At 37.8% G+C, this 26,885-nt stretch overlaps 1 protein-coding gene and 1 non-coding gene across 3 annotated transcripts; both read left to right on the forward strand.

Moving 5' to 3' along the window:
- On the forward strand, nucleotides 1-24,934 carry HAUS6 (HAUS augmin like complex subunit 6). 2 transcript variants are annotated; one of them, XM_058171604.1, is made up of 17 exons: nucleotides 1-541; nucleotides 3,181-3,276; nucleotides 4,232-4,310; nucleotides 5,255-5,387; nucleotides 8,112-8,259; nucleotides 8,518-8,583; nucleotides 9,094-9,148; nucleotides 9,259-9,432; nucleotides 10,436-10,629; nucleotides 11,811-11,940; nucleotides 12,969-13,071; nucleotides 14,769-14,862; nucleotides 15,451-15,481; nucleotides 15,649-15,831; nucleotides 16,693-16,819; nucleotides 20,777-21,751; nucleotides 23,775-24,934. In XM_058171604.1, the coding sequence occupies exons 1-17, from the start codon at nucleotides 414-416 to the stop codon at nucleotides 23,780-23,782; spliced, it is 2,724 nt and encodes a 907-aa protein (XP_058027587.1). In that variant the 5' UTR covers nucleotides 1-413; the 3' UTR covers nucleotides 23,783-24,934. The 2 variants fall into 2 exon arrangements, with proteins under 2 accessions (XP_058027587.1, XP_058027588.1); XM_058171605.1 differs by lacking the exon at nucleotides 1-541 and having other exon boundaries at nucleotides 3,251-3,276; nucleotides 4,232-4,320.
- LOC131193775 (small Cajal body-specific RNA 8) lies at nucleotides 15,251-15,381 on the forward strand. Its single transcript, XR_009154027.1, has one exon. It is a non-coding gene; the product is annotated as a small Cajal body-specific RNA 8 (non-coding RNA).
- Nucleotides 24,935-26,885: the final 1,951 nt, after the last annotated feature.

Consider the following 26,885-nt stretch of genomic DNA (forward strand, 5'->3'; position numbering starts at 1 on the left):
ATAGCTTTATGTCTGTTTCCGCCTTCGTGCGGGACTCCGCCACGGTGCATCCTGGGAAATTCTTCCTTTCGTTCGGATTGGTCGAGAAGCCGCCGATCACGTGGAAAGGTCATGGGTTCCGAGGATTTTGATTCGGTAATATTTTCCCCGTAATTCATTAAAAACCCGCCCCCCACTTTCGATTTACAATTTGGCGGGTTAAACAAAATGGCGGCTCCGAGGGCTCTGCCGTTAACGGAACTCACTCCGGGGAGAATGTGAAGGCGGCCGTTACCCGAAAGAAGCCGGGGGTGAGGAGGAGGGGGAAGAGCTTCATTTGCACGGCTGACCGTGAGACGAGCCTGAGAAGCTCCTTCCGTGGCTCGCCGAGTCGTCCTTCCGTGGGCGTTGGGAGATCTGGCGGCGCCGGAGAGATGAGCAATCCGTTCTCGCCTTCTGCTTGGGAGAAGGAGCACTTCTGGCTCTACCTCTTGGCTCTGGGCTTCGATCCCGCGGTAAACGCCGCTGCCGGGAAACTGTCGACTCACCTCCGGCTGGGCGTGTAAGTGGAGAGGCCACGGGATGCACTTTGATTTCCGTTTCAGCATCTGTATTGTCTGTTTTTAGAGAAGTGGGAAGACTTTGCCCAGGAACTGGTAAAATACTGCAGCTTGTGCCTTTTGGTTATTTTATTTATTAGTTATACATATAACTAATATGTATTAGTTATACCGGTATGTATAGCTAATAAATAAAATAGCCGAAGGGCACAGGTTGCAGTATTTAACTATAACTAACACATATTAGTTATATGTTATATTGCTATATGTATTATATTAGTTATATATTAGTTATACCGGTATGTATAACTAATAAAATATCCAAAGGGCACAAGCTGCATTGTTTAACTATAACCAATACATATTAGTTATATATTATATAGCTCTATGTATTATATTAGTTATAATATATATTAGTTATACCGGTATGTATAACTAATAAATAAAATAGCCAAAGGGCACAGGCTGCAGTATTTAACTATAACTAGTACATATTAGTTATGTATTATATAACTGTATTATATTAATTATAATATGTGTTAGTTATATGTATACACGTATGCATATAAATTCATAGGACTGGCTAACTCGCATCTGACTCCAGGTGGTTTACAACATTAAAAATCCAGGAGGTAAAACCCCATATTTCACTGTTATAGTAATATAGTAATAGTACTATCCTAAGTTTTGCTATTATTAAACAAAGTTTCGCTATTCCTATGATGGCTGGCAAGTTTTGTGTGTTAGGAATGCGGATTGGGCTACTAATCCGCTAATGTATTTCAGGTGGTTCTGGACTTAAGACCGAAATTGAATCCAAGATTTCTGTTGCTAAGCAAGACAGCTGTTAAATGAGTTTTGTCCCATTGCATGACCTTTCTTGCCACAGGTGTTAAGTGAATCACTGCTGTTGTTATGCTAGTAATACAGTTATTGAATTGAATCTGGCTACCCCTCTGACTTTGCTTGTCAGAAGGTTGTAAAATGGTGATCACATGACCCCGGGACACTAACGAGTCAGTTGCCAAATGTATGAATTTTGATTGTTTGACAGTAGGGATGCTGCAACAGTTGTAAGAGTGAAAAATGGTCATAAGTCACTTTTTTCAGTGCTGTTGTTACTTCAAACAGTCATTAAATAATCTGTTGTAAGTTGAGGACTACTTGTATTCCCCTTTTATCTCTTTTAAATGCTATCCCTTCTGTGGGGAAAATTTTGCTTGCTATGAATGGCTTGGAGACCCATTATCAAAATCAGAAGTCCCCACTCTTTAGGTGATCGATCCCTTCATGAATTTTCAGATTGTTCATCAATATCAACCTCCAAATATTGGTTATATGAAAATAATAAGTAATAATACAAGGAATAACATGGCATGAGACTGGGTTAATTGAGGGACCACCTTTCCTTGATTTTATCTGTCTGTCCCCCCAGATTGAACAGTATGGGTATGTTATGGGTCCTGTTTAAGTTGTTATTCTGCTATATTTGGCAGCAACTAGGTAGCAGGCCTTTTCTGCTATTTTCCCCTGTGTTGTGGAAGCTTCTCTTACCCCAAAATGAGGATGGCTTTATCACTTCTAGACTTCCGAAGATTCCTTAAGACCTGGTTTTTCCAGCAGGCCTGGAGGCCTCTGGAGACAGGTGAACTGATGAAGTGGGTCCATTATTATTAACATCCCTTAATTTTGTTTTAACTTTTTAAAATATTGATAATTATTTTAGATATGTATTGTTTTAGTCTCGTAGCTGCCTAGAGTCACTTGTGAGATGGATGACTATATAAATTAGATAAATAAAACTTAAGATTCCATTCGCTGGAAGCTGACAGTTCAATCCTTGCCACCAGCTTCGTCATCTTCAGAACGAGGGACTGGTGTGGAGCCGGTATGGAGGCCTGGAAAGATTGACTTTCCATCATTTATTGATAACTTGTTAATCCCCAGCCATTTTACCACACTTGGACAATCCCATTGACCCTTGGGGATTGATGTTGACCACTATGGGGAACCATGATCAAAACCATTCCTGCTGTTACTTATATTGGGTAATCTCGTGTCCACATTTAGAACAAATCATGAAGTTGCACTGTTGGTGATGTAGAATGTATTTTAAACTATAAATCTGAGAATGAATGTTTGCTCAAAGATGCATTACTTTGGGAATTAATATTAGCTAAACCTTTTTGATATAGGATATCATGTAGAATTTTTCTATTCAGAATTAAACAGGTTTTTCTTCCTGCATTTTACTGTAATTATGAAATAACCTAGATGTCACTTTGTGATTGAACTACAATTTTAGTCAGATCTGGAAAATATTAACAGTTTTTAGACTATGTAAGTTTACTGCTCTTGAGTGTTTATAGAAAATTAATTCAGGAACAAGTAGCATTTGGCAGAGCATTTAAGTTGGTGCCCATTTATATTAGCCTATGATTCATGGTACGATGCAGTGATGTTCTTCAAAAGAAACCAATCTTTTGTAAAGACGGTGTGTGTAGGATTGTGAATGCAGCACATTGAATTTCTACATGTGATGATAGTATAGCAGAAATACAACTAGGGAAAAAGGAAGTTGGTCCAGTTAATGATCCTACAATTGCATATGGAGTAATTATTTTTTTAACTTTTTTTTAAGGAACTTGTTTGATAAACCAAACAAAGATGCATTTCACATTGTTGCATGGTTCTTATTTTCAAAGCTGGACCAGTCACATTGTAATGAGGTTTTTAGGTGAGTGTAACATTTAATGAAATATGCTTTATTACTTAGTCTTTCTTAAAGTTACTTACCAAGTCCATAACAAACTAAAATTATGATTATTAGGACTTGAGCAATCCTGCTATACTACTCTCCTCACTGGAGGAGGTTGTTAGAAAGATTCTCTCATGGCTGATCAAAATATTGTCATTTTCTTATACCACGATGCCTCTTCCTTCCCCCAAAAGGTTTATACCCTGTTTCCCCTAAAATAAGATCTCCACGGATAATAAGCCCAATCAGGCTTTTGAATGCATGGCTAAAATAAGCCCCCCCTGAAAATAAGCCCTCACCAAAACTATTAAATCGCATGTGCATACGATCCCCACCATTTCCTCTGGTTAGGGTAGGGAGACAGAGCTGGAAATCAGGTAAAACAGCAAGAAGAGCCCTGTCTTGCTCCACGTGCCCCAAAATAATAACACCTCCACATGCCCCCCCCCCCAAAATAAGGCCAAATGCTTATTTTTGGGTTCAAAAAATGTATGACAGGGTCTTATTTTCGGGGAAACACAGTATTTACAGTGCCACCGAATTCTATAACTTGTATTGAAGTGGAACTGGAAATATGAATGTAATGTTGAAGATCCTTTTGCTGCTCCAAAAAAAGCAAAGAATTTGATCCAAAGGAGGAGCCCCACTCTGATGCTGGAAGTCTTGCTGGAAGCCTTTATTCAAGAGAAATTCTGTATCAATGATCCAGCCTTATTAGAACTATTTTAGAACTACAGCATGATGATGTATAAGTATTTTTCTTGTTGATAAGAAGCTTCTACAGTAAAAACTAAGTCAATATGCAATAACGCAAATACAAATGTAGTTAAACTTTGTCAGGAATATTTTGTATTGCTCAACTGCCTTAAAACTATGTCTGCTTCCTTACATGTTTGTTGAAATTGTTCTCTTTCCTTTTCTTTGGAATGGAAAGATTTTGCTATCCTCCCACAGACAAAAAGGCAGACTCTGAATTCAGGAAGCAGTGCTATGAATGGCTAAAAAGGATATCAGTAAGTATTGGTAAGAATGAAAAGGTGTCCATATATTTGAGATATATATATATATGTATGTATGTATGTATGTATGTATGTATGTATATTTATATATATGTGTATATATATATGTGTGTGTGTGTATTTGTATGAGGTTGTCTTTGAGAGACTATCTCTAAAATTTGTCATTGATGTTGCTTGATGAGAGATTTCTTGCTGCTATTACTGTTGTTTCTTAGGCAATATGATGCCTTCTAGACACTTTGGACTAAAGCTCCTATTAGTCTCAGAACAAATGGCATCAAGGATTCTGAAAGCCATAGCTAGAGAATATTAATTTCTTCTTCTTGCCAAAACTTTTTCAAGTATAGTATTATACAAGTATTAACCAGAAAAAAGTGACTCAAACTGAAAGCTAAGTAAAGGAGACAAATGTCTTGTGAAAACAGAGAACAGAGTATGAAGTATGGAAGGGTCTCCTCCTCCTCCTTTTCATTCTCTTTAAAGGTCTTATCTCCCCAGACCTGAAGATAGTTTATCAATAAAACTACCTGCCATCCAGGTTCAATCCTTAGTAGCTTTTTACAGTCCTTTTGAGACTCGTTTGTGTTCTGTTAAATACAGTATTATATTCAGAGCTTGTTGGATAATATTAGTAACCGGTGAATTCAAGCTAATTGGATTTGAGCAAAACCAAAGCTGTTCTTTTAGCATGCCAGGCAATTAAGATAATAGGAAAAGAATTTATGAAACACATTTGTGAAACATCCCTTTTGGCCCAGGGATGCTTATATAGTTGCTTTAACTTATGCTGGCCTCTGATGTCTAACAAGGTAATCATAACTGTTTGCCACATTTCAGCGTGCTGGCTCTATTGCTTAAAGAGAACTCTAACTTCTTTTGAACTTAATGGAAGTTGATACTATCAATTACAGTTCACTTGTCCATTTTTAAATCCCTAGGATGAATGTGGAAACAGTTTCCCTTCAGTTGTTGCATCATTATTTCTTTCTCCTGGTGGACCCAAATTCATTCATCTAATGTTCCACTTTGCAAGATATGTTATACTGCACCATATTAAAGTAGACTCTCTAGGTAAGCAATCATTATTTACTATACTGTTTTATGGGGAAACAAAATTTTGGAATTTTCTTTTTTTATGGGAAATTCCTGCTAGTGAAGAACTTCCTTACATAAAGCCTTCAGTACTTCAGAAGATTTTAAATAAACTGTGAAAGATCTTTGCAAGCAAAGAGTGTTTGATGGAATCCATCCAGAATTCTGTTTCAAGTACAAGATGTTGGGAATCATCAGCAGTGATGAAAAAGTTTATTCTCAGCATTTTCATTTTTCATTCATTTAATTCAAATTAGCTAAATTCCAAACACGCTCCGGATGGTTCACAGTGTAGTAAACAATAAAAATAGAGAACAACCTGATCACGTTATTTAAAAAAAATCAATAAAAATATATTGAAATAAATGCCAATAAAATTATAGCTAAATTTATTAATTAAAAATAATTAAAGTACTAATAAATTACCACCTTACAAGTCCAATTTAAAGTTTTGGTTATGATCTTTAAAGCTCTACATTACCTAGGTCCAGTTTACTTATAGAACTATCTTCGCCCATTACATAAATTTGTCCCGTCAGCTCAAGTAGGGAAGACATGTTTCGAACCCCATCAGTCAAAGAATTTCAACTGGCAGGGTTCAGGAAGAGAATTCTTCCTGCCCTTTGAAAAATTGTCTTCCCAGAGGCGAAGCTGGCGCCCCATTTTTCTGGCCCTTCTGAAATGCCTAAGGACCTGGCTTTGCCCCCTTTCTTGGGCCTCACAGAGAAACTCAAGGTCAGGGGTCTGGTTAGCTCCTTGAAGGCCCTCTCCCTGCCTTATAATTAAATTTTTAACTAAATTCTAAACATTGTTTTTGGTTTTAAAATTTCCCTTGCATACCACCCAGAGATTCTTTATGAGAGCTATGTGTGTTTTCTAAATTTGATAAATAAAATACAATAAGGGTGAAAAGATATTGGTGTTTTCCTATGCTTATCACTACAAGATAGTCCCAGTTGTCAGCTTTTGCCTATATTTGGTCAGACCAGCTATGAGTCCTTCCTTAGATGGTGCTTCAGGTGTCTCTTCTGACATTTGATTTCTCTGAATTCCTAGATAAATCAAGGTGCACACTTAGGATTGGCACACACAGAAAAGTTGCATAGAGGTGGTATAGTCCAAGGATCTAGCCATCTGCACATTCCAGGCAATAATTATGACCCTATTGCAGAACCCTTGCTAAGTATAATAGATTTAATTTAATTGCAGCCTGCACACTACAATTTTAGTTTAAAAAAGCAAAAAAAATAATAATGATGAAGTATAGGATTTCAGTTATATTGGCGCACTTACACAGTTCATAAGTTTCAAATATTGAAAGGATTTTGAAGTTGAGCCTGATAATAGTAATATTTTTGAAAAAACAATAGATATGGTTATATGACAAAATCTAGTGAAAAAACAAATACCTGTAACATTAAGTTATTCAAAAACAAAAATGAATATATGGTTCTCTTAAGGGTTGTTCAAATTAATGCAACTACCTACAGCTGTACCTGATGGCTGCTTGTGTGTTTGTTTTTATGGCACCAGATTTAAAGATTAGCTACTTCTGGAGCAGAATTGTATAGTGGAAGGTGCAGTGGGCTCTGACAGAATGTAATTTGTCAACTTTAGCTTTGTATCATCTATGGCAGGGGTCCCCAACCTTTCTGACCTCAGGGACCACTAAATTCATAATTTTAAATCCCGTGGACCAGTAATATGATCTGCTTAATGACCAGCTGGGTGGGTGTGGCTACGTAGTCATGTGACTGGGTGGCCATGACCAACTTGATGTCAGTCACATCGGGGGGCACCTCACCGGCCTCTATTCACCCCTCCCCTCCTACCCACTCCTTCCCTGCCTGCCCAGGCTCCTTAGGGCCCCAACAGGAAGCTGTTGTTGGTGCTAAGCAGCCACCATGAGAAAGAGTTGGCAAAACAGCTGGCTCAATTCAATTTGAATCTGACCGAGAAGGAGGCTCAGCAGAAGCACCTCACTGAGGACTAGGAGCATAGGCTTTCCAAGCAGAGGGAAGACCTGCAGGAGTGCAAGGCCATGTACCGGTGCCTGGAGGCTCAGCGGGCTGAGATGGTCAACCAGTTCCAGGCCATGATGCAGTCCCTCTAGAACAAGGCCCTCTGGCTCTTCACCACCAGCAGCACTTCCCTCCAGCCTTCGCCCAAAGCCCCACACCAGGAGGCTGAAGCAGACCTCACACCACAGAAAAAGACCCTGAAGGGGGAGACTCTCTGCAGCAACACAAGTGTTCATTGCATGTATCCAGTCCAGGGGCCATAGTTTGAGGACCACTGATTTAGTGCAATATAAAAAATGCAAATAATTTTTCTGGGGACCACCAAAATTTTCTTGCGGACCACCAGTTGGTGACCGCTGATCTATGGAATTTTCCTGTGCAGCAGGCTATTCTCATGGATTCATTGCAGGAAACATTCAGAAGTGGGACAAAATATCAAAGGATTTTAAAAATTAGAAATAAGCTTTGTTTATTGAAATAGTCCTGGATACATTCTGAGATTATCACACTACGTAGATAGATGTGGTTGTCCTGATATCATGCTTTCAACATAGTCCTTCTTTTACCCTGCTTTTCAGTCTCTTGCTTGCTTGAGCGGTTTGGATGTCTTAAAATACTGCTGCCTTTTGGTGGTGGTTCAGTTCATATTTCTCAATGTAGATTTTGGAATCATTTTGTGTAGGTGCTGGCATACCCTACCCAGAAGCGGTGAATGTAAGATCCCCAGACTTGAATATGGCTGTTGCAAAATATCAAGTGGCACTTAACAGATTTTCACAGTGTCTACAGAAGGAAGATTTGATGATTCAAGAACTTCAGAAAAAAGCTCTGTAAGTAAAGTAGCTACAAATGTGATCTGTAGATTATAAAGTTGTAGGGAAGATGTTGAATGTTATAAGGCAGGGTAGTTGGGTAGGTAAGAGTATATTTCAGATTGTTCTTTTGCTTGCTGAGATTGAAAAAGATATTTGATAATGAAAAATTCAATTCATAATTTGAATCGATGCCAATAGTTATTAATTGATAATATTTCATAGGTTTTTTTTCATCTGCAGCATTTAACCGTGGCTTGCTTTTTCTGTTCACAGGCTTTTTACTAAGCAAATCAGAGATTTAAGACATGGAAATGTGGATCTGGACAAACGATTGCAAAAGCAAGTAATATTTTATTAGAAATGCATCTTACAGCTTATTTACATTTGTGTTGTTTTCCTGTTTTCTTAAACAGGAATAGTATTTAGACTTATATGCTGTCTTATATATTAGTGTTTTACATCACTTTCTGGTTGGGTTACAATGTCAGCATTATTTGCATATTGTCTCCAACTATCTGAGTCATTTTATGGACATTGAAAAGGATGGACGGCTGAGTCAATCTTGAGTCCTGTCAGGATCAAACACCAGACTGTGGGCAGTTTGCCTACAATAACTGCGCTTAACTATTGTGCCAGCAGGGCTTAATAATAAGCAATTCCTATAAGATAAATGTGACAGTCTAGAAAGTATGGATAACAGAGATTTTTAATGTGATTCTCTATATGTTTGCTGTTGCTATTCTAATAATTATCAGAAAAATAAGAACAGTTACAATATAAACAATGTTATCTTTAATAACTGTTTTGTTTTGGTTTTTGGTTTTGTTTTGTTTCTCACTGTTTGGGTAGAATGGGGAAAAAGGCTGATTCTGGCCAGAGTAATACCACAGAAAGAATTGAAAAGGTGAGTGAGTATCTGTCAACAGGTTTTTAATAATTTCCATCTAACTTTTATTTACATAATTGTAAATTTTCTCCCCTGCTTGCTGAAAAAGCTTTTTTTCCCCTCCAAAGGTTCGCTATTTATGGGCAACAGTAATGGAAACGCTGACATTTTTGCAAAAAGAAAGAGAAGTAGTGGATTCAGTAGTAAAAGGTCATGTTGATCAGTATACATTAGATGGCGCAAGTGTTTCTGTTAGCATTCCACGGCCTCTGCTTCAAAAAGTAGAAAAAGAAATGTATAAAGTAAGTTTCTTGGAATCTATGCTTCTGTTCAAATAGTCAATATCTGTAGAATATTGTTCTGCTTCTTGCTGTCCCTTGATTAATTCATTGAAATCAATGGGCTGATGTTATGATTGGTTAAAAATGAGGGAGATTAATTTGAGACATTGTTAGATTATAATAATAATAATAATAAAACTTGAATACTTCCCAGATAACATTTTAAGTACATTGTTGGTAGTTGCAACTAATTCAAAATAAGCTCATTTTGATTCCTGTAAAATTAAAAGATCTAGGAGTATTTCTCCTGTTTATATAACCAAAATATATGTCCTTTGAAACTACAGTATTTGGACACAAAACGGAATTTTTAAGGACAAAAGTTTAAATCCAAAGATCAATTCCTTATGACACATAACATTGACTAATAGCATAAAAACTGGATGGTTAAATTTGGTTAAAAAGTCTTTTAATGGGAAAATGTGTAAAGTGCATTTTATTTATTGCACTTTATTTATTTATTAATAGGCCTTTTCATAAGATACATTTTAAAAGGTATGGTTGTCTGGCTCCTGTAACTATATGGTTTCAGTGCAAATATAAGAAGAATGAAATATCTAAAAATGACAGCAGTCACCAGATTTGCTTACTTTTACCTTAAAGCTAAAACTGTTCAAACAAGCATTACAAAAGCAATGATTTTTGAAAAGTAGACAAACTTAAATTAATATGAGGCAAATACCAAATCATTTATTATATAATATTATATTATATAGTATTAACCAGTACTTTCTTGTCATTCTGGAATTTTGCTCATGTTCTAGCAGAAGGGCTTGATAAACCAAACACAAGTTTAAAAAATCATGGGGCCATTTGTAAGAATAATAATAAAGCAACAACAACAGCAACAACAGTAATTTGTGGGAATAGTGTGTGCAGCTTTATGCCCTGTGCAAGACATTGCACATACAATTGTGCTCTTCATTCAGTATATGCTAACCAATTTTTTTTCTTTATTTTAAAGTTTCCTATAGGGAATGTGTACGAAGAGGGAAAACTGAACATGTTAACCATTATCCAATTACTAACCAAAGCGTTGGAGTTATTGTTGCATGAGCGTCGGCATGTTGACAAGAAAGGATTCAAAGTAGACCTTCAGGATCTTGAAGGAAACATCAGATTCCAGAATGAGACTTTATTGGGGCTGAAGTCACTGAGGTAAATTTAGAGGTCCCTGTTCTGTGGATTCAGGAGCCTTCCAAACAAACCTTTTAATAAAGATATTATGGAATAATATAAAATTACTTATCCAGTTAAGATGTGACAATTTGGTTTAATAAACCATTAGGTTTCTGCAGTATGCATCTTACTGTTGTGTATTTTAATTCAGTCCATATAGGATTACTTAACATAAATAATACTTAAATCTGATCCAAGCAAATTATACATAATTTATTGATACTAGTTTATTGGGCATCAGCTGCCTGGTGTCAACATTAGAGAAAATCTTACGCTTTAACAGTCTTTGTAAGTTTAAGGTTGTGTTACAAGAAAAGAAAAAACATATGGCTGTATTACTCATTTTAGTCTGATTATGTAAGCAAAGCCGTGGAATTCTCTCACTTGTATACTATGGCAAGTTGTTCATAACTTCCATATGAAGATACACCAAGAAAATGACAGGTTCATGTTATTAAAGTGCGGTTAATTCTAATAAACAGACTCTTCAATTGCCAGTTTGTGAGAAATATTCCTGTCAAATTTCTGTCGGGGGGAAAAAAAATCTTGTGATTTTTAATGGACTATTAAATATATTTAAGGACAAGCTTTGCTGGTTGTCATTTAGAATCTACAGCATTTATTAATTAATTCGTGATTGGGTGCAATATGCATCCTGTGGTTTTCTTTTTCCTGGGAAACATGGACTGTGGCAATGTAACTACAATAATTTTTTAAAAAACTTTTCAGAGCCAATCGTTTGTGTGATATGTCAAATACTGATGATATGTCAGCAGAATACATAAATTTTGTCTCCCTATTGAAATTAAATTTTGTAACACTAGATACATTGTACAGCAGTGCTTTTCATTCTCAGGAATTTTAAGACACAGTATATGGGGTTCTGGCAGAAGTCCAGACCTATGGGAGCTACAATCCTCAGATTTTAAACTTACTGAGGTTGAGAAACACTGTTGAAGAGGATTAGAATCCTGAGGTGATTTGGAGCACATAACAGATTTTGGAAAATTCCATTGCGGAAATGATGTCACTTGCTTAATATTAAATGCAACCTCCTCTGCTTTTATAACGAAAAAATGTATTTGAGCAAATGCTTTCATTTGTAAAGTCTCTGATTCAGCTAAAATGTTCTCATATTCTTGTCAATAATTTTCCCATAGGCAAAAATTAAAATGTGATGATCATATTTCAGTAACTCAATCAATTGCTGAAAAACAACTGGAATGGCACTTAAAGTGGAAAAATCGTCTTGGCCAGTCACCTTTTCGTTTAATTAAGGATCCAAATCCTGTAAGTATATGCTTGATAGGTAATGTATAAGCAAGAAGTGTATAATCTGCAAAAAGACTTTAAAAGTCCCAATAGGCATGTCCCTGTGCTCTATATGAATTTTTTATTAAGGTAAACACAGGTCTATGATCTTTAATACCATAATTGTTTATTTCATGGTATACATCAATTAATTATGGTATTAAAGATCTTAGAACTCATGTCATCTGGTATATGGTAACTTAAAATTGGTTAAAGGCATAATAGTGAAGGAACTAAAGACAAAACACTGCAGATATCGAAACCAAAATAACAGAGGTTGATCATTTCATATTACATCTATGAACTTTCATTTGCGGATGGACTAATCCCATGCTCTCACCGAGTAAGCAGGTTTTCAGGTCCTTGTGAATGGTCAGTCTCGGGAATATTGTTGTAGAGGACAAACACTGCAAAAGAGAATTGATGCCTTCTGGACCTCACCAGATGGCACTGTTTCATCCAGAAGCCAAATTTATTATCCCCTAATCATAGGGACATGGTAGCTCAATGGCTAAGACGCTGAGCTTGTCGATCGAAAGGTTGGCAGTTCAGCGGTTCGAATCCCTAGTGCCGCGTAACAGGGTGAGCTCCCGTTACTTGTCCCAGCTTCTGCCAACCTAGCAGTTCGAAAGCACGTAAAAAATGCAAGTAGAAAAATAGGGACCACCTTTGGTGGGAAGGTAACAGCCTTCCATGCACCTTTGGCATTTAATCATGCCGGCCACATGACCAAGGAGATGTCTTCGGACAGCGCTGGCTCTTGAAACGGAGATGAGCACCGCCCCCTAGAGTCAGGAACAATTGGCATATATGTGTGAGGGGAACCTTTACCTTTTTAATCATATACATTTATAAAATAAATCCTATCAATTTTTTTTATCTGTAAACTAAAATTAAAGGTCAGTCTTTTGAACTTAGAATAGGACGGCTTTGTACCTTATTTATTTGTGCATGTGTATTTGAATTTCAAACATTTCAATATGTTATGATTATTATTATTTTTAAAGGCACTTGATTTGTTACCCGCTATGTCTCCTCTTTCTTTTACTCCGGCTACTGAGGAAGCTTATAAAAGGAGTGTCTTCTGTCAATATCCTGCATTAATTCCAGGTAAATACTAAGATTCTTTTATGATCTTTAGTATATAAATACTATATGCAGCCTTTCTGACATAGTACTATGTTCATTTAAAGAGCAATACAGGTAGTCCTTGACTTACAATCAGGCACTGTAATAATGATTTGCGATCATGACAACCACAGAAGGGATGGTTTATGACTCATTAAGCACTTCTGGACAGCATAAAATGTCACATCGTTCTTTGTCCCATGACTATATTTCAGACACATTTATGTTTGCTTTTATGACCATCTACGAAGTGCCCTGCAATCATGTGGTCACCCTTTGCAATCCTGCTTCATCAACTTCCTATAATTTTTTAGAGTATCAATAGAGGCACAGGAGTGATCCTGTGGACATTCCCTACTTGGAATTTCAAAAGACAAAGGTTCCCATCAAATTTAGCAATCGTGGGTTAAAAGTACCTGCCATTTTACAAATTAGTAACAGTATAAAAGCAAAACCAAAAAAGTAGGAACACATGGACAAAGAAATGGAAGCCCCTTAAAGATGTGGGGTTGGGACTGTTTCTTTTTCCATTGTTAGTGATCTTGCTTAGAGATAAGCAATACATTTGCTGAGTTTGTCAATTAAGCCAAACCACTCAGGTTCATAAAAAGCTCCAGAATGATTTATTTAAACAAGGAAAACAGTTAAGTGGCAAACATATACTTTAATTCAAAGAAGTGTGAAATGATTTACATTGGAGCATCTCCTCTTAACTTCACATATATACTGATGAGATTGAGTTGCCTATAATAAATTACTTGGTCACATTGATAGTTCAATGAATACATTATATTAAAGTGTGGCAGCTGTGAGGAAAGTGAATGTCATGCTAGGGATTATTAAACAAGGGAATAGTAAGTACATTTCTGGAAAAAAGTATAATAGATTTGGGAAAAGGAGATTGCTGAATTGATTGGGATAAAAAGTTTAGAATTTGGGGGTTCTTAATTTAGAAAAAAAAGATAACGGACTAGTAGATGATTATAGGGTATAAAATAAAAGTAAACAAATGGTAAAAGTAAACAAAGATAAATGTCCTTTCTTAAAACAGTAGGACTGATAGTTATCCAATGAAGCTAATTGGAAGGCGATTTAAAACAGACACAAGATAGTACTGCTTCACATAATATAAAATTAATCGATCAAATGAATATGTTTGCATAACAACTGTAGCATTTGCTTAATGAACACCCCCAAAAAAGGCCAGGAAATTAGTCCTGGTCAAATGGGTATCTCAGTTTATGACTGTTAACAAATTACAACTCTAATTCTGGGTTCAATTTTGGTTGTAAATTGAGGACTCGTGAGAGGAATATGTACCTGCAGTAGCAGAAGGGGAAGATTTTGTCAACTCAGAGGATTCCCAGGAAGAGACCCAGATCAAGAGACTGTGCAGTACAGAACTGGAGGAGGGAACAGGTGCAGGGAAAGGACAACCTAGAACCTCTCCGGTTATATCTACTATCTTGGAAAGTGATAGCTTTAGTTTGGCAAGATTGTGTCTATTAGTGTAGGCAAATAAAGAATTGGATTTGATTGGATTTCACTCTTATCTCTGGGGTTGGGTCTGATAAGACTACTGGAAATACAACAATATTTCCTTAGAACTAGTGATAAGATAAATATTTATATTATTAACTAAACAGAATTCTTGATTCCCTTTTGAAAAATGTATTTAGATTCCACCAAAAAGAACGTTCAGGCAGATGAATTTGTAACAGTTGGGAAGACACTGGGAAATGAAGATTATTCAACAAAGACAGGCACAGAAAGGTATGATTTTAATACGTCTTTATGTAGAATAGTAGCATATATTAACATTGTATAAATAACATGGGACCATGCCTTATAAAGAATCAACATGTAGATTTAGATTATATGTGATTCCCTAAATGGAATCAGCTAAATGCATCTGTATCAGAAGATAAAAATAGAATCTAAAGTGTACCTCTGAAAATATGTTGCAACTAGATATTGGTTTTATATTTTTATTCTTCATCTTTTTTCTTGGGTCCAAGAGATGTAAATTTTTATATCTAGTTAATTCTGATATGTTATCTTATTATTGTCAACATAGTTTTGATATATTGTGTGCAGGAATTACTGCTAACATATTTTTTGTATGGTTATATTCCTGATACATGCGCATAACTTGCATGCATGGGAGGCTGATACTCAAGTAGAGAAAAGCTTTGCTCTAATTGTCACAAGCTCTCCCTATAACAACGTTGCCTTTTGATGACCGGGATGAATTGAGAGAAATTGTAACGGACAGATACGGGGCATACAGGTTTCAGCAGCTGTACAAGCACATGATTTTAACAGTGTACATTTAATAATAAGGCTTTCTTATATTTTTAGGACCTTGAAACTTGCTACACATTCTGAAAAGGTAACACACCATTTTCATTGGTCCTAATGGAGTCTTATATTAATGGTTGACCCACCTTTTCTCGAGATCCATGAGTATTAGATATGTGATAATTAAAATGCAGTTGTTGCAAATGTAAAATATTGATCTGCCCCTACAAGGTCAACTTTTTTTCCCCTCTCCCTCAGACATCAAATGTTGAAACTCCCAAGAGGACTGATAATTCACGGTTTCCAATCTTAGAGAATAAAGGAAGAAATTCTAGACGAATAGAAAGTGGGAAGAAAAGACAAGTGGATTCAGTTAAAACACCTTCATCAGCTAAAAAAGGAGATCCTTTAAAGAAGGCCCAAGAACAGCTGGCTGAAGAGGTAAAGAGTAGGTTAAAAGAGATTATGCAATAGTAATGGCATAATCTGAAGTTCTTTGAGGATACTCATTTACATAAAAAGTAGAAATAGCTTGAGTGGCTATAAGTAAAAATTAAAAATCCAGTGTTTTTATTAGACAAGTGAATGCAATAACGATGACATCTTTATGTTACTAAAATTTTAAAATATTATGTGGTATTCAGTGCTGGTTAACTACTCGCAGAACAATCTGCTGGAGAAACATACTTCCCCCGGCATCTCTCATCCTCTTCCAGAGGGTTGAAAACAGCCCAGAGCATATTTGAGTGTTCAAGTGAAAATCCTTTTTCATGCAGAATCTGGTAGCGTCGTAATGCTTATTGCCTGTAGTCTCTTTTAACTTATACTGGTTTGATTTACGTTGACTGTAATGTTTACTTTCCAATCTGTTTTCATATCATTTTTTAATTATGCATTATCTAGTCGCTCTATAAATAATCAAACAAGTTCTGAAATTAAGGGAAACTCAGGATAGGCATAGTAGATGCCAATAAAGAGGGAAAAGGGCAGGTTAATTTCCGAGGGTAGTGTGAAACGCTGGGGAAATTCAGAGATTCAAAATGAATATAAAGATTTATTACAAGCGTACGTTCTCTACAAGAATCTGACCAACTGGCCATTAAGGGAAATGGGCAGGAGATAAGAGAGGCATTCCAGGTGGGCTTGACTTAGATCTCTTCCAGGCGCAAAGGGGCTCATGACTTATGATGCCTTTGACATCCCCACCCTGCTTGGGCTCAGCCTGGTCATCTCCTACAGGTAGCATGTTTCAGCAGTGTAGCTGCAGCTCGTCTTTTTTCAGTATGTTATATTTTCTTGTAGGTGGCAGATGTAGTAGTATCTGATTCACCCCAGAACACTGGGAAGGATGTAGGGGACCTGATCAGTACCTTATTCTCAAATCCTTTCTTAACAAGGAAACAGATTCCACGGACTCCAGAAAATCTGAGTGAGTATCCCTTATCATTACACTGCAGTACATTCAGTCATCCTGGAATTGATACAGCTTTACAGTTTCTGAGGTTATGATTTTGTTTATGGTTATGGAACTTGGTATATATTCAAACAATACAGCACAGTAAAGCTCAGAATGAAGGTTCCAGTGAAGCACTTTTGAAACTTTGATAGTTCTACTTTTGAAACTTTGATAGTTCTACTGTCTATGCTGCTTTCACATTTCACATTTGTTTATTTATTTTTACTGTTACTTTTGTGAACTACTCTGTTTTTCTCTTTTTGTCTGTCTCCTCTTTCTTTGCTTATCGCTGTCAGAATAAAAGACCAATTACTGTCAGCAATACATCTATTCGTATGATAAGCTTCTTATAGATCCCCTATATGTTAGCTATTGTTATATTGCTGGACTCCGTAAAATATAAAACTTCTAAGCAACTTCTAGTGGATTGGGACATGGGAGCTGCAGTGCTTTACTCTCCTTCCCTTCTTTCCTGCCAAAAAGCCCTGACTTCAGGTATTTGTTATATTACCCCATTGGATCACAGAAGGAAAGACTTACTAGAAGACAAGATTCTAACAGTTCTCAAAATAGTAGAAAGCATTAGATTCTTCCAGTTACTATGAAAAGAGTAAATAAGGATTATATTCAGATCTCTTACCCTATTTTCCCCCACTTTGGCAAGACGATGTAGGCTCCCATTAAGGAAGTCAAGACTATTTATAATCCCTCATCAGAAGGATGTGAGACAGCCTGTCTTCCATCTGCCTCTGATGAGCAAAAAACTTATTAATATAAGCCTCTTCTCCTAAGGTACAAAATGAGCTTTATGTACTGTATATTGGTTCCCTATTGCTCTCTAATGATGTAAGGTAAAGGTAAAGGTTCCCCTCGCACATGCATGCTAGTCGGTCCTGACTCTAGGGGGCGGTGCTCATCTCAGTTTCATAGCCGAAGAGCCAGCGCTGTCCAAAGACGTCTCCGTGGACATGTGGCTGGCATGACTCAGCACCAAAGGCGCACGGAACGCTGTTATCTTCCCATCAAAGGTGGTCCCTGTTTTTCTACTTGCATTTTTTACGTACTTTTGAACTGTTAGGTTGGCAGAAGCTGGGTCAAGTAACAGGAGCTCATCCCGTTATGCGGCACTTAGGGATTTGAACTGCTGAACTGCCGACCTTTCGATTGGCAAGCTCAGCATCTTATCCACTAAGCCACCGTGTCCCTTTTAATGATATAGTAGGATCTACTAATATTGCTGTCACTAAGCGATGCAGCAACAGAATATTGGCACTATGAACATATCACTTAACAATGGAAATTCTGGTCCAAAATACTGTCGTACCTTGAGGATTACCTGCATGCAAAAAGGGCTTTCCACTTGGCAGTTTCAAGAGTTAATCATTAATATATAATACAAGTCAAATGCCTATCCTCGATCTTCCTCTTTCTTTGTTTGTAAAATTATTTCTTTAAATCTGCAGAGAGATCAAATACAGGTAGTCCTTGACCTACAACAGTTCACTTAGTGACCGTTCAAAGTTACAACGGCACTGAAAAAAGTGACTTCTGACCATTTTTAACATGACTGTTGCAGCATCCCCATGGTTATATGATTTACATTCGGATTCGGATAAGCAAAGTCGATGGGGAAACCAGATTCGCTTAACAACCGTGTTACTAATTTAACCACTGCACCACTGTTCCCTCTAAGCTGCGCGCGTGCGCAAATGCGCACTGCTGACACGGTCTCCGCGCACAGAAAATCTGTGCTGCGCAGCTAATCAACGCCTGTCAAATTACGTTGATTAGCTGCCCAGCACAGATTCGGCTAGCTAAAACTTTTAGCTAGCCGAATCTAGCTAAAAGTTTTAGCTAGCCGAATCTGTTTGATTCTTTTAATAAATCATGTGACTTGAATGGATGGATTTAATAAATGAATAAATAATAATAATAATAATAATAATAATAATAATAATAATAATAATAATAAAAATAAAAAAAATAAATAAATAAAATAAATGAATGGATTTAATAAATCATGTGACTTGAATGGATGCGATGCTGGCATGACCCGCACGTCTGATGTTGCTCACAGTGGTCCAAGGGACCGCTCAGGGAGTTAGTGTGCTTGCTCAGACTCGTGAAAAATTAGAGGGAACATTGCACTGCACTGATTCACTTAACAAATGTGGCAAGAAAAGTAGTAAAATGGGGCAAAATTCACTTTAAAAATTTCTCACTTAGCCACATACATTTTGGGCTCAGTTGTGGTTGTAAGTTGAGGATTGTAATTGTTTACAAAATTGATCTTTCAATACTGTGGGTAACAAGTGATAATCAGAGCTTGGTAGCACATTTTCCGATTAATAAATTTTACAAGCTTTCATGAAATGCAATTTATTTCAACAGATACATAGAGTGGCTAGGGTGATGTAGGGTTTAAATTGGGTTGGGGTGGGTCTATGAGACGGACAGGGATTTTGCAATAGTCACAGCTGAGAGCTTCAGTGAATTTCCCTGCTGTTGTATGTGATAAACAGAGCAGTACAAGTACTAACTTGAAAATCAAAGTTTGGCATTTAAGAAAGAAACCCTTTTCTCAAAATGCTTATGGAGATTCTTAGTCATCTAGGTCAGGGGTCTGCAAACTTGGGTCTTTTAAGACTTGTGGACTTTAACTCTCAGAGTTCCTTTGCTGGCTGAGGAACTCTGGGAATTGAAGTCTTTTAAGAGTCAAGTTTGCAGGCCCCTGATCTAGGTCATAATTGTCATTTTTTTCTCAAAAAGGCAACTGGACTGTTGTTGCTTTCTTTCTTGGAGAAGAAGGCAAAGAAAATGTTCCACTTCTCATCCAAGAAGCTTCATCAGTTGTGACTGATGATGGCGGATGGAAGTATTGTATTTTTTTTTTGTATTTTTTTTTTGTAGTCATCTGGCTGTTAGCATTCTCTCTGACAGTTGTGGCCACTTGGGGGTTTATCTGTGCCCTCAGGGTCACCAGAATCAGAGTGCAATAGTGGTGAATATTTGTAGCTCAGGTGTAGGATGAGGGTGAAAGTTCATTCTCCAAGCTTGGTTGATTTCTGAATGTTTCGTTACCAGACTAGGTAACATCTTCAGCGGAGTTTAGGGGATGTTGGTGTTCTTCCAGTTATAAGATGACTCATAACTGACCCATCACAAGACCCTCACTTGACACACCTGCACCTGAAGACCTTATAAACAGAAGAACACTGACGCTGATATCCCTTAAACTCTGCTGAAGATGTTACCTAGCCTAGTAACGAAACATTTAGAAACTGACCCACAAGCTCGGAGAACGAACCTCCACGCTTCTCAGAATCAGAGTGCAATTGGTTGTGGGATCTTCTTGGAACTGCTGAAAGGATTGTGTTGTAGGCAGGAGGTAGGTGGTGTCTCCTTCCTTTCCTTCTGTTGAAAGAGGGCTGTTCAATTCCAGCATTGATGGACTTACCTTAGTATAGTTTCAAAGGTGGTAGCAGTGTCGGCTGGCGGCCCCTAGGGGAAGGTCCTTCTCTGTGGGAGCACCTACCCTCTGGAACGAACTTCCCCCCGGTTTACGCCAATTGCCTGACCTTCGGACCTTTCGCCAGGAACTGAAAACTTACTTATTTATACAAGCGGGACTGGCCTGATTTTTAAATTCTAAATTTTAAATTTTAAAATTTTACTGGGTATTTTATATGGTCAATTGGACGGTTTTAATTTCGGCCTTTTATTGAATAAGCTTTTTAATTGTTATTTTAATATGTATATTAACTGTTTTAAATGAAGGCTGTACACCGCCCTGAGTCCTTCGGGAGAAGGGCGGTATAAAAGTTTAATTAATAAATAAATAAATAAATAAATAGTATGTAGAATGAAGAAGTATATTTTTAGAAAGAAAATTACAGTATTGTACTTAATCTTTTTATCACTCATTTTCAGTTACTGAAATTAGAAGCTCATGGAAAAAGGCTATTGAAACCGAACCACCTTCAAGTGAAGCATTGCATCATTCCGAAGCCACAGAACGGTTATTGCAGGATACAGTTCCTGATTTTAGACGCCGTTTAAGTTCAAGTCTGACATTGTTTATGTCACCTTGTATATCCGACGCAGCCGAATTTCCCTTTTTAGATGTGGAGCCCCCGAGGAGTTTGCAGCAAGGGATTACTGATGAATTGCTGAGCCACCAAGAGGCTCTTAGGCCGGTGGATGAAATGATTTGCAAGAAAGAATTGTCCCTTGCTGCTACAGACCAAGTGGAAAACCCAGAACCAGCCTTCCAGATTTTAAATAGAAGTGTGCATGAGGTGAGCTGTGGCTCAGGCAACCATACCGGATCAAAGACTTTGTTGCACAGTGTGGGTGAGAATTCTACAATGTGTACATCTTCGTTGCGGGATGCTTCTCAAGCAGTTAGCAGTACCGGTTCAGATAGCCATGACGGTATCCAGCTAGGTATACTTCAAGAGACTCTCCCAGAAGAAGGAGGAAATATCAGTCTTAATAGTGTCCATGATTTGGACTTTGATGACTCGGGGGAAGAAAATTCTAGAGCCAGCAAATCTGCGACGGATTATCTGTCAGGAAACGAGTGCACATTAGATTTCCAGTCCATTCTCAGTCGGTACGAAGCACTGAAAAAGACTCTACTTGATCACCCGCTGGATCCCGGAAAGCGAATTCCAAGGTGCAGATCAGAGTTTAACCTCAGTCCAATGAGCCTGGAAATGAAGGATGTGCTTAGCCCTTTGGGAAAACCTTACGCGTCTGATGCAGAACTTGCCAAGAAATCATCACACCCGAGTCATCTTGAAAGAAGGAATAGCTTCTCCCCTTTAGTGGCCTTTTCTCCGCTGCGGCTGAGAGAGAGGAGAGACATGCAGGACCGAGGGGATGTATTTAACAAACGGAAAGGTTAGTGCAGCTCTCAAATTGTAGGTGGAAATGCAACCCAAATTCTGGGTGTTGGGGAAATAGCCACACTGTTTAATGTGTGACTTGGAGCGCCCTCTTAAGTGGGAAGAGATGCTGCTAGTGCAGAATACAAGTGATGGTGAAGCAGTCAATGCATAAAGAAACAAATAGTTGTGCAAAATAGCCTACGTTCAAAGCGGAATGGAGGAGCTGCAGGTGTAACTGATCACGTCTTCTAAGTAGCTTCTAGTTTATATTATTGCCCAAATCCATGCATATTATATCACAGTCTTTAAGTTAAGAATAGGTTATTGTTTCTTGCTAACTACCCTGTTTTCCCCGAAAATAAGACATCCCCTGATAATAAGCTCAATCAGGATTTTGAGTGCATGCACTAAAATAAGGCTCCCCCCCAAAAAAAAATAAGCCCTCCCTGAAAATATTTAAACGCAGAGCTGGAAATCAGGTAAGACGGCAAGAGGAGCCCCATCTTGTTCCATGTGCCCCAAAATAATAAGACCTCCCCGAAAATAAGGCCAAGCGCTTATTTCAGGGTTCAAAAAAATATAAGACAAGGGTCTTATTTTCGAGGAAACGCGGGAGTTTACAGTAAAGGGGCTGCTATGTTTTTTTTTTAAAAAAGATTGGCTTTTAAAGTTTATTCATGGGATAAGGTTTTTAACAGAATAGCAGAATTGGAAGGGACCTGGGAGGACTTCTAAGTCCAACCCCCTGCTCAAGCAGGAGACCCTATACCAGGGGTGTCAAACTCAATTTCACTGAGGACCGCATCAAGGTTGTGTTTGACTTTGTGGGGGGGGGCATGGCCAGCTCAAGTGTCGGGGGTGCCTGTGGTGGCTCGAATGCTCCTGAGTTCCGCTTTTGCCTGTGACAGCCTCCTGCAACCTTCTGCCAGCAAAAACAGAGCTTGCGAGGGCCACCCTTGCAAGCTCCATTTTCCCTGGCGGAGGCACTATGGGCCGGTCCTTCACTGTTTTCAGATCTAAGCACCCAACAGGCCTGATACGGTCTCCGGGCCTTAAGTTTGACACCCCTGCCCTATACCATTCTGGACAAATGATTGTCCAATCTCTATTTAAAAACCTGCAATGTTGGAGCACCCACAATTTCTGAAGGAAAGTCATTCCACTAACTGTTCTTACTATCAGGAAATTTCTAAGTTCTAGGTTGCTTCTTTCCTTGATTAGTTTCCATTCATTGCTTCTTGTCCTGTGTTCAGGTGCTTTGAAGAAGAGGTTGAACTCCTCTTATTTGTGGCAGCGCCTTAAATATTGGAACACTGCTATCATGTCACCCCTAGTCCTTCTTTTCACTAGACTAGTGAATTTTACCATATTTAGTTAGGGCTTTGGCATGAGATGCTTCTTAAGGGAAATGGTTTATTAATGGAGAAGCCTGTCCCTGAATTTAAAATACCGTATTTTTCGGACACACTTTTTTCCTTCCTAAAAGAGGCTGAAAATTTGGGTGGTCTTATACTCCAAATGTAGCTTTTTCGAAGCTTTTTTCCAGCCCTAACGAGGCACTAGCGAGTGAAGCGATCTCTGTGCTTTGCCTGCTTTTCTCATTGCTTCTCTCGAAAGATCAGTTGTGCTTTAGAAGTTGTTTTTATCCCCAAGCAGGGGATAAAAACCAGCAAACTAATGTGCTGAAGCTGACCAGACTAAGGGCGGTAGCCAGATGAATACCTGGTAGGCAGATTTCTTTCCCCCCCCCCCCCAATCATTTTTCTCCCCAAAAACTAAGCTGCATCTTATACTCTGGTGTGTCTTATACTCTGAAAAATACGGTACATTTTTAGATAATGGCTATATTGCCCTTCGTAGAATTAAAATTCTAACCACCACAGGTCTGTGAAAATAATCTCCCTGTACTTGATGGTTGGAGATTTCCATGGAGGTTTCTTTTAAAATATGTTTTTTACCCTGTGCACAACCTACATGCCTAGCTAAAAGGAAACTATTTTAAAATAGGTTTTAAATATGATACGTTTCTCTTTCAGAAAAATAATTTGAAGATGGATACAAAAGAACCCTCAACTGCGAAGATGAAGCCATTCCATGGTTTTATAATCATGATGCACTGACTTGGATAGGATAATTCATGAGATAGAAGTGTTTTTGCAAACCTCAACCTTTAATGTTAGTGTTAGCTAATCCTGACTATAGGCTTCTTGCACAATTCTATTAACTTGGATAATTTTGTATTATCAGTGATCAAAACAATACAGATGAATTGAGGTCTTTTAAGAATAGTCACAGAAGACCTTTACGTGTTAAAGAAACAGCAATAAAATGTCTTTTCTAAGTTTACAATAGCATATTTTGTTCAGATTTTGGAAGATAAAATTTTGTCTGACTCCTCAGGAAACCTACAGATGACGTGCTTTGGTAAACAATTGAGTAAATCAAATGTCTTTGAATATTTCACTTTTTGTCCATATCTGGGAATTAAGAAGCATTTTAAGAATAAATTGAATGATTGGTGTAGATCAGCCCCCTGGTAGATTGTATTCAACAGTGTCTATTTTGCAATGGAATAGAGAGAGAGTAGACTAGTGAAACGAGGAATTATTCCCTTTGTAATCCCTACATCTATTCTAGAGATTTGGGAATCCTATAGAACGGTGTTTCTCAACCTTGGCAACTTTAAGATTGGTGGACTTCAACAAGCTGGCTGGGGAATTCTGGGAGCTGAAGTCCACCCATCATAAAGTTGCCAAGGTTGGGAAACACTGCTATAGAACATAGTTGGATGCACATGGAAGGCAAAAGGGAAGCATGGGAGAAATAAATCTTGCAAGATATTCTAAAAGAAATAGTCATAGAAAATGAAGATGTAATATTACTTACCAGTCACCTATGTCTTAGCTCTATAATCCAGTAACAGGGAAAAGGTACATAGGAAGATGCTTGGTTTTAGTTCTTCACTTTTATCCCAAGTAATAGATATTAGTTGATGAATAACAAAAGCAAAAAAGTAGAATAACTGGATTTTTAAAGACTTAAGGTTAGGAATGAAGAGGGGATAATGTTAGAATTCAAGCACCTGAACATAACTTCTAATCGTCTTACAAACTAACGTTTGTCTTAAGTATTTATTTAAAATATGCATTTTTAAAGCAATAGTATAATAAACTTTCCTCGGAAAAATCTTCTGACTGTACATTTATTTTCCCTGCTTCAATTCTTTTCAGAAGCCAAATATATAGAAGACACCTGACTTCTTATACCTGTTTGCTTATTTCACTCCTAATGAGAAATTGTCTTTATGTGATACTGAGTGAGCCAGCATCAATTTCCTATTATCAGGAAACTATTGTTAGGAATTTCTATATGTTTGTTTGCAATGCTATTCCGTTTAGTCCGTTCACTTATTGTGCGGTACAAGAAATTATGAACTTGCTATTCTACATGGAGGTTCACTTGTGGACTTTTTATTGGGAAATCGGGGCTTAAAGGCTTTATCACATCAAGCACTTTGGGTATAGTTACAATAGCCCTGTTGATGTGAATTCAGAGAAAAATAAATCTTGAGGGGATGTAGCTAATATATTTAAAAACACTCATTTTGTGACATGCAAGTACAAATATTTGCAACTCCCCTAAATCACAGTTTTGGATGAAAATGTGGGAAATCTGTCCAGAAAGTAGGAAATATGTCTTGGGTTTACCAGGGTTAATGACCCTAGCAAAAGCTTTGTGCCAAGAAACATTTAAAAAGACAAAAATTCCTTATAAAACGTGCTTAACTCTTCATTCATTTTGGTAGCACAACCAATTTTTTGTGGCAAGATTTAGAGGCTTGCTGTGGGAAAAATAGGAGGCAGAAACATTAAGTAGGTACATTTCCTGAGTTGACTGAAAATAAATACAGGTTAATAAATACACAGGGCAAGAACTAACTATAGCAAGAGTTTTCTGACGTATCCCAGAAATATTGCTCTGGTTTCAGTAAATTTTCTAGCATGAACCCAAGTGTAGATTTACTTTAACTAGTAATCAAGAAAAATGCAGGTCCTAATACGCTATATATTATCTTTAGACATATCGGAGTCTTGAAGTCACATCTTTTTAGCTATCACAGATACTTTAAATGAGAAACAAAATCAATTGGCAAAAAAATGATATTGTGTTCTTACGATTACTATGCAATTGACCTCTGAGGCCGAATTCGCTATATAATTTCATAAATTTGCATGCTCTAGTGTAGCCTTTCAGTAGTGTCTCTAATGGGACCCCTTCTACCTTTAATGATTTGCCCACAGTTGGGGTAAACGTATCAATTCCTAAACCTAAATGTGGCACCTTTATATTTGGATGTAAATTACACTTCAATTCTGGGAGCAGATACTCTGTTTTGGCAGTATTATTGCTTGCAAAGCCAAATCTACCTGGTGACTTCACAAAGGATCCCCAGGTGACTACTAACCAAGTTGTTATGTGTCCCCTGCACCTTTTACAGGCCAGGTGAGGACTCCATTAGTTTTCAGCAGTAGCTAGTTTTAAGGTAGAAGAGAATTTGCGCTGCTCGATTAGCTGGGATGAGCTCACAACAGTCTACCGTTCCTTACAGCAGTGGAATCCGCAAGAGCTAGCTAACCGGTTTCACCAGGACTGCAACCATCCCATCTTTCCAAAATGACTCCGCAACAATCTCAAACCTCTGGCAAATGTATCTGTGAGATCTGTGACTGTGGGTATGTAACGTGTGTTGATTTTCAAGGTTACATTTTAGAGCTTGGATGTCAAACTCATGGCGTCATGTTGCTGTCACATATTGTGACTTTTCCCCTTTCACGGAGCTGGGGTGGGCGTGGCCTGCATGTGATGCATCTGGCCTGCGGGCTGCCAGTTTGACAGCCCTGTTTTAGAGGTTCCGCTACATGACATCTCTGTTAAGTTAAATGGCTTCCATAGGGTTTTAGTGACTACAGATACAAATGGCCAGTTACTGAAATTAATCCCATATCATTGTTCTGTAATATTACCCAAGCACATCCTAGAATATCCTTATTTTTGAGCAATATACGAGCAGAAGTCTTGTATTTTATCTTGGGTTATTAACAATGAGCAACTCAATAGGCTAAACTGGTATATAAGGCGGGGGGGAG

The sequence above is a fragment of the Ahaetulla prasina genome, chromosome 2 (genome assembly GCF_028640845.1).
Source record: "Ahaetulla prasina isolate Xishuangbanna chromosome 2, ASM2864084v1, whole genome shotgun sequence".
Lineage (NCBI taxonomy): Eukaryota > Metazoa > Chordata > Lepidosauria > Squamata > Colubridae > Ahaetulla > Ahaetulla prasina.